Source organism: Puma concolor, chromosome B3 (assembly GCF_028749965.1).
Source record: "Puma concolor isolate L17-30 chromosome B3, mPumCon1.1.hap2, whole genome shotgun sequence".
Taxonomy (NCBI): Eukaryota; Metazoa; Chordata; class Mammalia; order Carnivora; family Felidae; genus Puma; species Puma concolor.
In genome coordinates, this window is record NC_141672.1 from 65,572,168 (window position 1) to 65,585,692 (window position 13,525).

Here is a 13,525-nt window from a genome sequence, read left to right on the forward strand (position 1 = left end):
CAGGATTATACTTATTAAAATGTCTCCTTATTTTCAAATCTCCTCCTTATTTAATTACTGCATGGGACAGAAAGCTGCATGGAATTGTTAAATACCATTAGACCTATTTATAGTCTCTTCACACGGGCAACTCGAGTGCAATCGTTGGCAAAGGTCCTGCCCACCATCCCACACGATGGAATCGCAATTCCCACCTGGCTCAGGGGTCTCCGACTGGGAGGAGGAAGATGCTGAGCTGGCCCCATCCTCAGCGGTGCCCTGCGAGAGGAGACCCCGCCCAGGCGGGAGCTTCATGCCCAGCTGCTCTGCCATCTCCACGTGGTCCCCCGGGTGGACATAGTCAAAGACGCTGCTGCCTGTCAGCTCCACCTAGAGGGGGAAGAGAAAGGGTGGAAAGAAAGGTGTCATAGCTTCTCCGTTTTCAAATTCAGCACGGTTGTGATTCAGATCTTCAGCAGGAAAGGAAATATGTGCAGACCCCAGAAAGCATCCTGGTTCTCAGTCTTTATCCTTAAGTGCTTAGGGATTCTTGAAGTTGAAAGACAAAGGTCGTTTTTGTAGGTCTTTAGTTAGCGATTGTTGAGCCCAGTTTTTTCGCATGTACTGTTGTTTGTATAAAGCCAAAACATTCTGGGAAATGTGGATGAGTCTGCCTCTCTCGTTCAGCTGTTTTATCCACGCATCATCAAATACTTGCATGTTTGATGTCAACCGGATGATTGACTGAATCCTACGGTTTTCTTATTGAGAAGTTTGGGCTTTGTAGAGAAACAGCCAGAGACAGCGGATGAGTATTTTCCTTAAAATACACAGAATTCCAAGATGTGTATTTATACATACCAGCTTTTTTCTACGTAAAATTTAGATGGAAGAAGTGCTGCTTACAAAGAGATGCAAAGGCACAATGTTTTCATTACATATTACTCATTAGTTTGGTATCATATGGACAATCTTCCATGCGAAAGAGGTCAGCTGGGGTCTGAACCCACCATTTTTTTTTTTTTCCCTGACAGTATCAGCTTGTTTTGCCTTCACTCCAATAAGATACACGGTACAAATCTCCTTGAGGGAGAAAATGTTTTATTTTGTATACTTTTTGTATCAGGATGATTCTACAGGTAGGGAATGAACAACAGATATCAGAAGGGGGTCAGCTGAAATGGAGGCACTGCCTTAGTTCCATGCTGTGAGGCGTGGCCCCTGTCTAGCTTGTATGCTGTTCTAAGAAGTTGTGTGCTAAGGGATTGGCTTTACCTCTGTACTCTTCTGATGGTATAATTCTTACCTCCTTCCAAGAAGAGCAGTAACGCTCCTAAAATAACATTGGGTTACAGCTACTATGACAGGGAGAGATGTGTCAGCAACTGAACAAGAAAAAGCTCTTTCCTGGGTCCCTGATGGGTTTCCTTAGTCCTCGGGGGTTTAATGGTCTCAGGCCAGCTATGATGCACCCACGTGCCAGAAGTTCAGACTCTCCTGTTTCTTGGTGGATATGTCCCTACAACTCCTTGCTACCTCATCTCCCTTTCCTGGGGGATTTGCAGCATCCCTCCAAATTCCACCTGAGAGCCTACACTCTTTCTTCCAAGAAGGAAGGTCAGCAGTGGGCGAACTGTCACAGAGAGCATAATGCCCGGAGCAATTATTATCCCCAGAACTCCAAGTCCCAGCAAAACGATCACATCTACTCCCGGACACCATTTGATTAAAATCGTAACAGGCTACCCATCTTCAACATCTATCAATTAACGGAGGTATAGCCAGAAAAATGGAAGGCTAAATTCAGTTTGGTTAATAGCTATTCCTGAAAAGGCTCGCATAACTTTTACCGAAAATGAGGTACTTTCTCTTTGCTATTAAATTACACTCTCCTACTGTATTACCCGACTACTGACTCCATCATTTTACAATAACTATTTCCTCCATTTGATATTGTTACAGAGCGTAAATCAGGATTCATAAGTGATCAGTTCCTACCCTCTGGGAGGGAGGGATTACATGGAAATAATCCCTTTAATGTGCGCCTTGCCTCTAAGCATTTCACACAGCAATAAATGGGTAAACTGACTTTGAGCAATTAAGAAATTAAATGAAACTAATAAAATGTGTGTTTTAATATTTCTTGATGGTTATTTTGTTTGGGGATTAGTGAATATGAGGAAGTCACTCTCATTTTGCACGGAGTCCGACTGCAGCACTTTAATAAATATTTCTGTCACTTCGCAAACTCCGAGTCTTCCTTTAATACTGCAATGTGCCTTTTGGCACAGACCACAGATTGTGATAAGATGACAACACAGGTGGGAGATTAATAGATTTTTTAGGGGTGCTGGCTATTGAATATTCATGCAAGTCAGTCTTACGGCGAGGAGGAGTAGGCCGCTGTCTCCACAGCCTGCTTTGCTCGGGTGTGCAGGCATTTCCTTTCCATGATATAATGGATGTGCCACGTACAGCACAGCTAGAGCAAGACTGAGTCACAGTGTGCTGTGTCACCGTCCTCCAGTGACCCCAAGGGATCTTCCACCAGGATACCCTGAGGCCTAATAGTGGACAAAGACTATGATAGGATCAAATTCTCTCTGTATGTGTCACACTCAAGGTCACACAGCCTAGGGGAAAGTACAAACTACTTGGAGTCCTAACTTGACTTGGAGATGAGAATCTTTTCCTCCTGTGCTGTATAACCTTGGACCATTCATTTAACGTCCCTGGGTTTTTACTTTCCTACTTAGAGTTGGCATTTAAGTGGCTGTCCTGCCACTCTGTAGGACTCTGGGGGGCACCACCCACGTCGGATTCTACACAGAGGCCCCCCCCCCCCCCCGCCACCTCCCTGGTAGTGTCACTCCTTGGGAATGGTGTAAGGCGGGGGCCCTAAGAGCTGACTTGAAAACAAGACTTGCTCGACCTGTCTAGGGCCTGAGTTTGAAAATCGAGTGAAACCATGTAGAAGAAATTACTTTTTAAGAAACAAGCAACAAAATAAATGCCTGCTGTTGTTGCTGCTGTTTGGCAGATAAGAAAGGATGGTACCCAGACATACATACTCTACCTACCTGTGGTGAGGCGTTCTTACGGTGTGTGTGGGGGGCTTTGGGACATGGCTTTAATCAGAGGGTGCAGCAGGAGTGATGCCTGCTTTGAGACTCAACTACAGCACTAACACTATGGGTAGCTACCGACCACCGTGTACAAGTCCCTTCCATACTTTTCTTTGACTCTTCCTCATAACTCTCTTTTGAACTGTTTCGGTAATTCCCGTTTCACAGAAGAAGAACCTGAAGAGTAGAAAAGGCTGATGGCGGAGGTAGAATTTGGTTCCAAGTCTGCCTTGACATCCTACCACTTCTCGGATAGTGTGTCTATAGTCAGAGAGGCTGAGCAGGGACCTCTGAGCTCCTCCCATCCTTTAGCTTTACTCTGTTGAGAACACTGAGCGCCATGGGGGCGGCAGGCCAGGGGCAGGCAGCCCGCTCAACCCCATAGCTGAGGAGGCTTTGCCTTCAGACTCTTAGGCCAAAAAAAGATGAGAAAGCAGGTGTACTAAACTGAAAACGATACGGGGCTCGACAAAACTCTATGGGCCTTGAGTCCTCCTCCTTACGTCTTAGATTTGTCTAGCACTTTGTTTTTTCTTCAGGATTTTTTTTTCTTTTCCTTTTCTTTTAGATAGAGCAAGTGAGTGGGAAAGGAGAAGAGGGGGAGAGAGAGAATCTCAAGCAGGCCCCACACTCGGCACGGAGCCCCACACGGTGCTCCACCCCATGACCCTGGGATCATGACCCGAGCTGAAATCAAGAGTCTCACACTTAACTGCCTGAGCTACCCAGGCGCCTCTGTCTAGCATTTTTAATATTCCTCACACTGCTTTTCAATTCACTTTATTAGATTTTAGAGCTGGAAGAGACCTTACAAACCGTCCATTAATACCCTCTTATTTAATAGGTGAGAAGTTAAAAACGCTTGTTCAAATTTACCCAGCTGTTTGCTGGTAGAAGTAGGGCGGTAAGCCCAGCTGGCTAACTCAGTTAACCACTTTTCTCACCCCTTGTCTGCTTTTCTCTCTTAGGAAGGCTGGCTAGAACTCACCTGCCACTAAATTCTGTGTCGCAAAATACACCACAGGAGCCAAGACTGGGGATCTTTTACTTGGGAAACAGACATTACCTCATGTTACCTTGAAATAGGGAAAAAAAAAATACAGCTCCAATCCAGTGGTACTATAGTTAATTAGGTATCTTCACATCCTCAGTTACCAACTCTTCCAAAACTTGCCTGCTGAGAACTAGGACTAGTGTCTTACACACAGTAGCTCTACAACAAATGTTTGCTGAATGAATAAAAGATAGACATTGAGGCCTGTGCTTGATTCGAACAAGTGTAGGATGGTTCTTTTATATTATTCATGGCATGATTATTATAACATTTGCCCTGTAAAATGAGGTGCCATATATAGCACCATAATATATTTATTTCCAATAAGTATTTATTGAATGCATTGAGACTTCTGCCTTCTTCTGTAAAAGGCAACTGAGCTTAATGGAGGACAGAACTATAAAAATGCCAGGAAAATACAGGTTTTAAGGAACCCTTTAATACAGCCATCTTTTGTAATCCCCTCTCTGCAATCTATGATAGAGCTGTGGTTAGCCGGTTATCCAAATGTTCACATAGTTTCATTAAGTATCCTTTCAAGTTAATGGTAGAAATTCGGAGAAATTTTATTTTATATCAATTATGACCTACATAATGGAAAGGTATACCTTTGTGCTCTTCTGATTAGTGCAAACTGCATTGTGAGGCAAATATGAGACACTCTTCATTTTCTAGTAAGTCCGATCACCTTATGTGGTGGTAAAAAAAAAAAAAAAAAAAGTTTATTAAACTCAAGCACAGACCCAGGGGACTTTGGGATGTTTCTCTAACCTAAGAAGGAAAAGTAAGCAGTGATGTTTTCAACCTTGCTCACTCAGTCCATCTTTACTCCAGCTTTGTGACGCTGAGAGAGAAATTCTTCTCTCATATTGCTTAGTGTGTTAGAAAACAGCTAAGAATGTGTAAGGGGCAGGAGAGAGCCAATGAGTAATAAGCAGTCAGATCCAGGAACAGCATTTCACTTAAATTCCTTTCTCCCTGTGCTTCCCCACTCAAAGCTACCATAGATTCCTCCAGAAAAGACTGTAGCAACTAGTGACATCTGCATAGTCAAGCTAAACCATGGCTTTCCTCAAATTTAATTCACATTCTGTTAGCTTGCATGCAATTTGCACACTAGACACAGTTGATTTGGTAACTCTGAAGTTTCCTGGAAAAAAATGTAAATATATTATACAGTGGTTTCAGTTGACTTTTCCATGTAGGGTCACTGTACCCTGCTGGTAGATAGGATGGGGGACTAATTTGTCTTCTCATACATCAAGCAAGCATGTCAATAGCCTTCGCTTGGCCCCCTGGGGTGAGCAAATACTTTTTAAGTACAGCGATGTACTAACAGTGCAACTCATTGAATTCGGTGCCCCTTTGACTGAGATGGCTGGGTACAAATGAGGAACAGGTAGCAATGTTGCCAGTCATCTCCATAGTGGAACAGCTTAAGGAAGATGCTTCTTTCTTTCTTTAAAAATATTTCAGTCTTAAGAATAACACAGCGTTCATTTTTGGCACATAAAAAATATCACTTAAAACCTGCCATTTAACATACAATTTCCTAAACCTTTTGTAATTTTTGTTTTAAAGAGATTTTTGAGAGCATTGAGATTGCTGGGAGGACTGGAGGCATTTTGGGTTCAGCCCTTTTTCCAGAGTGCTTTGCAGCTGGGCCCCACTCCTACAGAGGATGGCAGCAAAATTGGGACAGAAGGTCAGACCTGAGAGAAAAATATGTTAGTGGCAAGTGGTTTGGAGAATGAACTCCCAGGTTAGGCTTTCAGATCTACTGTAAGACCCTGGTTAGAAAATACCCAGGATAAGATGGAAATTCTATCTCAGCATGGCAGGTTAGGATCTGTAGTTTTTTGGGGGTCCCATTTATATTATTGAGGGATAATAAAGTGATAAAAGAATAAAATATAATAAGATGTGATAGCTTGATTAGCATAGGTTTTCTTTGGATTTACTGGTATCTTAATGCCATCTTCATAACTTCCTACGTATTGCAGAACTCTACTGAATATTTATGAACTGTTTTGACAGCAACTTGATGTTCTTTACTGCTCTGTCTCATTCTATGTATTTGCTGACTTATCTGAAGAAAAACGCATAAAAGCATTGGGTCTGTTACAGAAATACATGTATAAATTAGTAGAACAAGAAGAAAGAAAGGTTCTATATCAGAACTATGAGGTAGAATGAAACATCCTTGCAATGTCATCAAATAAGAAAACGAATCCAACTGTCTTCTTACAGATATGTTAACAGAGCTCTCCCTTAGAAGAATTTGAGCTAAAAGATACCATATCATGTGTTTATTTTATCTTCAGAAATAAACATTTCAGCTCCTTTGGGAATCAGTGAGGCCAAGTACTTTCTCGTTGTTGTTTTTTGTATGCTTTTCTATAACCCCTGGAGTGCCCGACTTGAGAATTTGCAACCACAGCATCCAAAGAGACTATAGCCTCACCTAGTTCTGAACTTTGATTAAGAAGTGCCAGAAGATAATTCCAGTGGATTTCTTATTTCTCAGAGAAGAAAAAGAAAAAAGCTGTTGGAGAAATGGAACAAAAGGAGAAACAACAAATTGAGGATACTGCTTCAAATTTAGGCACAGTTATGCAGAACAGCATGCTGCTTTTATGACTATCACTCCCAACAGTTGAATTGATCAAGGACACCGTTAAATATTCAAAAGTGTTAGATGGGTCATTACTTAGAATACAATTGAGCATATTTGAATACTTCTAGAAGTAGTCTGGGTATAAAACAGATCCAGACTTTTGAAGTCTCCCCCATTTTTTTTTTCCTGCTTAAGAAATAAATTATATACTGTATTTCATTTTTTCTTCCTATGGTTCAGGTATTTCTCCATCACCGGGTATTATGAAAGCAGTGGTCCTACAATAGTTTTGATACGTCAATATCCTTTTTCTTTCATTAAGAGACACTGGTTAAAAGAAGAACCCCGAGAATGCTGCTATACTGAAGGGACATTACATCACAGGAATGAGCCCAGGGATTTGTGAAAGCGATGAAATCAAGAAATTTTAAAACCTGGCTTTACAAGGTTCCTACAGTTTTGAAGTTTTAAAGTGTCTGGAGGGTAGGAAAGGCCAACTTTTTACTGTTTCTCACAGTGCTGGAAAGGAAAAAAGGATGCAATTAAAGGTTACATCATAGTAAAGAGTGAGATGATGCCAAGAAAGAAGGATTAACAATCTTAAAAGAAAATGAAGTCAATCTCCCTTTTCTGAAGATCACACAGATAGTAAGATGTCACTTTCAAAGCTTCTTCATTACCTTGGTAGTAAGGAGAGCAATCAACATAAAATACTTGATATTGGCAAAGTTAATCCATTATCCTCAAATTTTATATGGTTCAATATTTGTCATTTAAATCTAGATACACATTGAAATGCATGTTATACATAGCCAGACTTTGGTATCAACATATCTTCATTTTTGTTTATTATTATTCTCAGAGTGAATTTTGTCCTTCGTTTGGCAACACGAACAAGAAAAAGTAGAAAATACTTACAAGTTAAGATGAAATTAAAATTTTTCCCTGATTCTAAACAGCCCTTTTATTTTTAAGAAAGATAAATGGATAAGGACAACAGGAATAATTATGGGGTTGACCTTTCCATTTGTGTTTTGAATTTTTTTTTTAACGTTTATTCATTTTTGAGAGAGAGAGAGAGGGAGGCACAGAATCCGAAGCAGGCTCCAGGCTCTGAGCTGTCAGCACAGAGCCCGACGTGGGGCTCGAACTTGTGAACCGTGAGATCGTGACCTGAGCCAAAATCGGATGCTTAACTGATTGAGCCCCCCACACGCCCCTCCATTTGTGTTTTGAAAGTTTCATAGTATTATTTTATTGTAGTCATAGAAAACCAACGCAGCTTATAGGACTAAGACTTTGGATATGTTTCTTGTGCACAAATAACAGAGTTAATCACACCTGGTTGTTTTTAAAGGGGCTACTCTACGATGGAGGCCCTCACCAGGAGCTAAGTCACAGCGTCTAAGTGATGCTGTTGAGAAAAACAACGATGGCAACAAATAACAAAACCTGAAAGGTTTAAGAAAGACAATCTGTACATCTCAAGAGATAGTTATGATTTAAGAGAAAGCGAAACAGGAGGAGGATCTTGTTCAACTGACATTTTGGTTTTTGAGATTTAGGTCATGCCAGAGCTGCCATAATTGAAACAACTGGCTCTCCTCCATGTCACTGTGAGGGGGTGTTGAAAAAATCTCATCCAAGAAAATCACAAGGTCTACAAAAATACTTGAGCCATTATAGAAAGTAGGTGTCAAATTAATCTGGAGTTCATAACCCAATGACGAGAACAAGAAGGAATAAAATCCTCTGTGCTGTCATCAGTTACTGACTCTTCCAGAACATTTCCTGTTGGTATGGTTTAGTACATCTTGGGAACTTCCTGAAAGCCATGTGGGCACATGGATCTAGTGCATCATTTATTCCTAGTGAATTACCATAAGGAAAAGGCCTAATACACTTCTATTTTATTTTGGTTGTTGTAACTACCAACTGTGGTAGTGTTTGAGGTTATTTTCTATGAAGCAAGTCAATACCCGGAGCACTCTCTAGGTGCTATTTTAAAGGAATAAGTTAAATTCACAACTGTTTAATAACAGACTGTGAGTTAGTCTTGTTAGAATAGGGAACGTAAATAGAACTGGCAAGTAGAGAAAATGAGTCATTCCACAGGCTAAAAGCAGTGCTGTGTTTCTTAAGATATTTGAGGGTGGGAGTTTGATGGTGGAGGGGGAAATAAACCCTTTTGGGAATCTGATAAATTCTAGCTTCTATCTCACCAGAAAAATGCTCCGGTAAGGTACATATAAAATTTGGCATTTCATCTTAGGGGTTTCAGACCCCCCTGGAGTTTATCCATGAATATTCTCTGGAGCTGTGCAGTCCAATATGGTAGCCACATGTGGCCAGTCTGAATTAGACTATGCTATAAGGATAAAATAACACTAGGTTTAAGACTTAGTGTAAAAAATGAAAAGAATGTAATACCGTATATTTTATATTGTTACATATTATTTGGTATATTAAGTATAATAATTATTAAAATTAATCTCACTTATTTTTTTACTTTTTAAAATGTGGCTACTATAAAAGTGAAAATTACACACGTGGTTTGAAGTATATTTCTTGTGGACAGTGTTGCTCTAGAACCTTAGACTCCCCGGAGAAGAACATGTAGTATTAGAATACCGTGAAATTAGTATTAAAGGGAAAAGGGGTAAGAGAATAAAAAATCGAAACAGAGGAATGTCTTTAGAATAAGAGACCTAAGTTTTTAGATTTGATCTACAGTTTAATTAAAAGACTTTAGTCACTCAAGTAGTTACCAGCCATCTGCTCTCCGTAAGACAGTGAATTTGGCTTATGGGCATAAAAAGAAACATTAAAACTTAGCATCTGCCCCCAAGGAGCTTACAATCCACTTGGAAGTGAGAAGACAGAGTTAAATGATATGGAAAAAAAAAAATACCTGACAGCACAACATAGTATATGGATAAGGTGTAATTTGAGCATTATAGATCATTTCCTCTTAAACTGCTGAAAATCTCTTGGGGGATTTCCTTAAAAATGCAGTGTCACGAGCTCCTACAAATTCTAGTTCTATAGCTGTAGGTTAGGGCCCAAGACTTTGTATTTTTCAGAAGCTCCTGTGTGATGTAGACGCTGCTAACTCACAATCTACACTTTGAGAAGCACTGGCGTGGATCAGTCCAGAAGTGGATGTAAACCGAAAGTGTCTGGGAGGGCCTGGTTCCACATAGAGAAGACAAGTAGAAAGGACAGGTGGCTGTGATGAGAAGATGGGAACAATCCAAGACACAACAGGGTCTACGGTGGAACTTCGAAAGGCAGGGGTGGTGTGTGTATAAGCCTTAGGACAGTGGGAAGTGAATGCTAGATGATTGATTTGGGCCCTAAGGAGATAGACCTATGCTAATGTTCATTAACCTTTTTATTTTTCCTTTTAAAATACTGAAAAACAGCTTCAATAAGTCATTTATAGGAAGTGTCATATGTTGTTTTTCTTCTCTAGTGTGTATGTCAAAGATAATTGACTCCTATAAACCTAAGGCTGAAATAATTGCCACACTTTGAGCTAACTTCCTGTCCCCCACGCTAAGCCCTGAATCCAAGATTCTCATCTTATTTGTTCTTATATCTAGCAGACAGTAATCAACTCTGTTTTTATGATGGATGGTTTTTGTTTCCCACGGTTGAGCACAAAACCCACAGTGCACTGTGCAGCTTTGAATCACGCTCCTTCCTTCCAAGGAGACTTTAGCAGGTTTGTTGTCTTTTCACCTGACCATGCATCCAGCAGAGGTATTGCCCAACTTTTCCTTCTAGGACAGACAGAAAGAGCTCAAGATAAGGAGCAGCTGGTTCACGGTGAGCAACCACAAAAGCTAAAGGTGTGTGATCTTTTAACCCAACACCAGCTACCTTAGCTATCTGCGTATTTCCATGTTATTTCGAGATGGTGCTCTGGCTCGGTAACTGAAAGACCCTTTCAAAGTTTTGCTGTAGGTGTGAACTAACAGCTGTTTGGAATACACATCTGCTTCCATAAGAGAAGCTTGGTATGTTGGAAATTAGACAAATCACCTGGAGTGCGGTCCTTTACTGATTTTAACTAAATTTACCAGTTCATTTGACAAGCTTTACATATAGTTATCAAAACCTTCAAGTTTTACCATATCCCATCAGTTTTGCTTTTAAAAACCAACAGCAGAACAAAAAAAAATATTGGTTGAGAAAGGTTTGGGGGTGGGTGGGAAGAGAGGGGTGAAAACTTATCAAAAGTAAAATTGGATTAAGAGTCAATCAAAATCCAACTGTGAATTTATCATTTCAATGAATTTCAATGAATGGTTTAAAATCTGTTTGAAATCTATTTGAAAATGAATATGTAATAATATAGACATATCTCCTTTTCAAAGCCAGTATTGTCAGATGTATTCGGAGCATTATAATTCATGAACAGAGTAGATGACTATTTGAAAAGTATTAAAATGAGCTGACTTTTCAATACAAGTGTCTTCACAATAAGTTTTTCTATTCTGGGCAATTCAGAAATGTAGACAATTGTGCTAGAAAAATAATATGTATTGTAATATTCATTGTACAGTAGTAGTGTAGTAAGTGGCAATTCTGGACATTACAAGAGACACAAGGATTATTTTCTGTGATTGCACAGAGAATACTTGGATTTCTTGTGAAGCTTTTGCATTGGAAATGAGATTCATCAGTCTGAACAGGGCAGGGTTAGAGCCCTTAGCAACATGCTTATTTTGTAGAAGGTCACTCAATAATAACTTCCTCTGCCCTCCAAGCTTATTAAGACTGACTGGCATATATTAATGAAAACACCTGATTCTCCAACCATAAAACCCAGACAAAGACTTTATTTTAATATTAAGGAAGGAACCCTTAATTAGCAGGGTTTCAAAAATGTCAGCTTCTTCTATTAGCTGTTCTGGTCCATCAAAGCCATAATCCCTACTGTCAAATTTCATCACATGATAGACAGTTTGCCGGCTGTCTTTTTTTTTTTTTTTTTTAACTGATCATACTGACTGAAGCCTTTTAAAAAATTTTTTATTTTGCCATCACATTTTACAACTCATTGTGCATTTGCCTGTTACACTCTTGATTTTACTACTTTCAAAGAGTCTTAGCACATGTCAGCTCAAAAAGGTGGGGGGAAACACTGCTGAAACACAAGTATTACATGTGAATACATATGCATTCTTAGACGTATAATTAAGGATTCTTGGAAGACCTGGGCTTGCTTATATTGATTGCCTGCGTGAGTATGTAAATGTGCTGTCCCGAAAACACAGATAAATAAAATGGTCTCAGAGATGATTTCCCATTTTTTGATGTATCAAGGAGAAGGGGGCAAATTCTAAGGAAGAACCCAGGATTTTTTACGGGAAACGTTCATCACTGTTAACCATTAACACACCTGTCTGTTGCAAGGAACTCATTAGAGCATCTATGGCTTTGCATTGCCCTTCAGAAGGAAGATAAAATGACTGCACCCAGCAGGACAGAATAAATATATAGCTCTTAAAGTATTTGGGTTTTAATCTGATTCAAAACATTTGCTGTTGATTAAATCCTTTTGCAAATTGAAAAATTCATGCTATCCATACTGAGAGGAATATAAAAACACAACACCAAATCAAAAACAAGGATGACTCAAGGATTTCATGGGAACTTTTGTGAAGACTCAACTGCAGCTCTTGCTTTATCCATGGGAGAACATGGAAGCCTCAAGGGCAAGAGTTTTAGTGTTCTGGAATGAATTACCATGACTAGAAGCTCAAGAATGAACTGATGGAGACAGCTGAGACTTGGCAGATTTAACTGCTAGAGACTGGTAAGCTCATACCTGTGCTCTTTCATGAGGATCTGGGGCTCGTCGGAGAACACAGTGTGTTTTCTTAGCTCACCCGTTTGTATCAGTAACAGAATGGGCAAACTGTATCCATTTTTACTAGTACCCAGGTATTTATTTTCCCCTTTTTGCTTTAACATTTTTTTTCTTCCTAGACTCCAGGCTAGAAAGGCTATCCCTCTTAGAATTTTGCATATCCTTTACTTAGCCATTTCTTCCACGTGGAGAGCAGAAGTGTTCTCCACTGAGCTTTGGGAGACCTGCCCAGGGAGGAGCTGGGGTGATCTCAAATCCCCATGCCCAACGTTCAGAGGTTTTCACAATAGTGAAGCTCACTTGGTTCCTTTGCCCAGGAACAAGTCTTTCTGTTTCCATCACTGACCACCCCTTTGATTTTCTTAGCATCTATTCTACTGTCTCATCAGCCTTGCATATCCGCGGACACAAAGCAAAGCCAAATAATCCCAATTTCAAGTCACTAATGAGTCATTATTACTGTAATGCTTCTTGGTTGCTTCTGTAGATGAAATCGAGATAGGTTACCAGAAAACGCACCTTCAACTGTTAGCTGAATTTACAGCCAGCCCTTTCATACGATCTAATGGCCATGGTGACTGTCCACAATTACAAAGTCTCTTGTTCTCATTTTAATTGCATCATTTAGAAGTCCCATAGCTGAGACTGATGAATTCCTGCCTTTTCTGCTGAACATTTAAAAGAGGCACCTTCCAGGATAGCCAGATAAGAAAGGGATGTTTCTTGGACTCAAAACATTTATTTAGGTATTCAGGACAGCCAGGTGCAGTTTTATGACTAATGGTATACCCAAAGTGGGCTATGTTTTAGAAGGTTTTCTAATACTTACTTTTACATGCTTCTAATGGAGAATACTGGTTAGGAATGCA

At 40.0% G+C, this 13,525-nt stretch overlaps 1 protein-coding gene and 1 long non-coding RNA gene across 14 annotated transcripts in view; one reads left to right on the forward strand and one right to left on the reverse strand.

Moving 5' to 3' along the window:
* The window catches only part of LOC147580029 (uncharacterized), a 217,509-nt gene that overhangs the window by 199,198 nt on the left and 4,786 nt on the right, over positions 1–13,525 (forward strand). The gene's annotated exons all lie outside the window — the stretch shown is intronic.
* NPAS3 (neuronal PAS domain protein 3) overlaps positions 1–13,525 on the reverse strand; it is an 865,390-nt gene that overhangs the window by 127,942 nt on the left and 723,923 nt on the right. For all 10 annotated transcript variants that reach the window (XM_086709953.1, XM_086709952.1, XM_086709951.1 and 7 more), the window contains one exon: positions 195–369. In XM_086709953.1, coding sequence (XP_086566079.1) covers positions 195–369 — 175 coding nt within the window. The remainder of the gene's footprint in view (positions 1–194; positions 370–13,525) is intronic.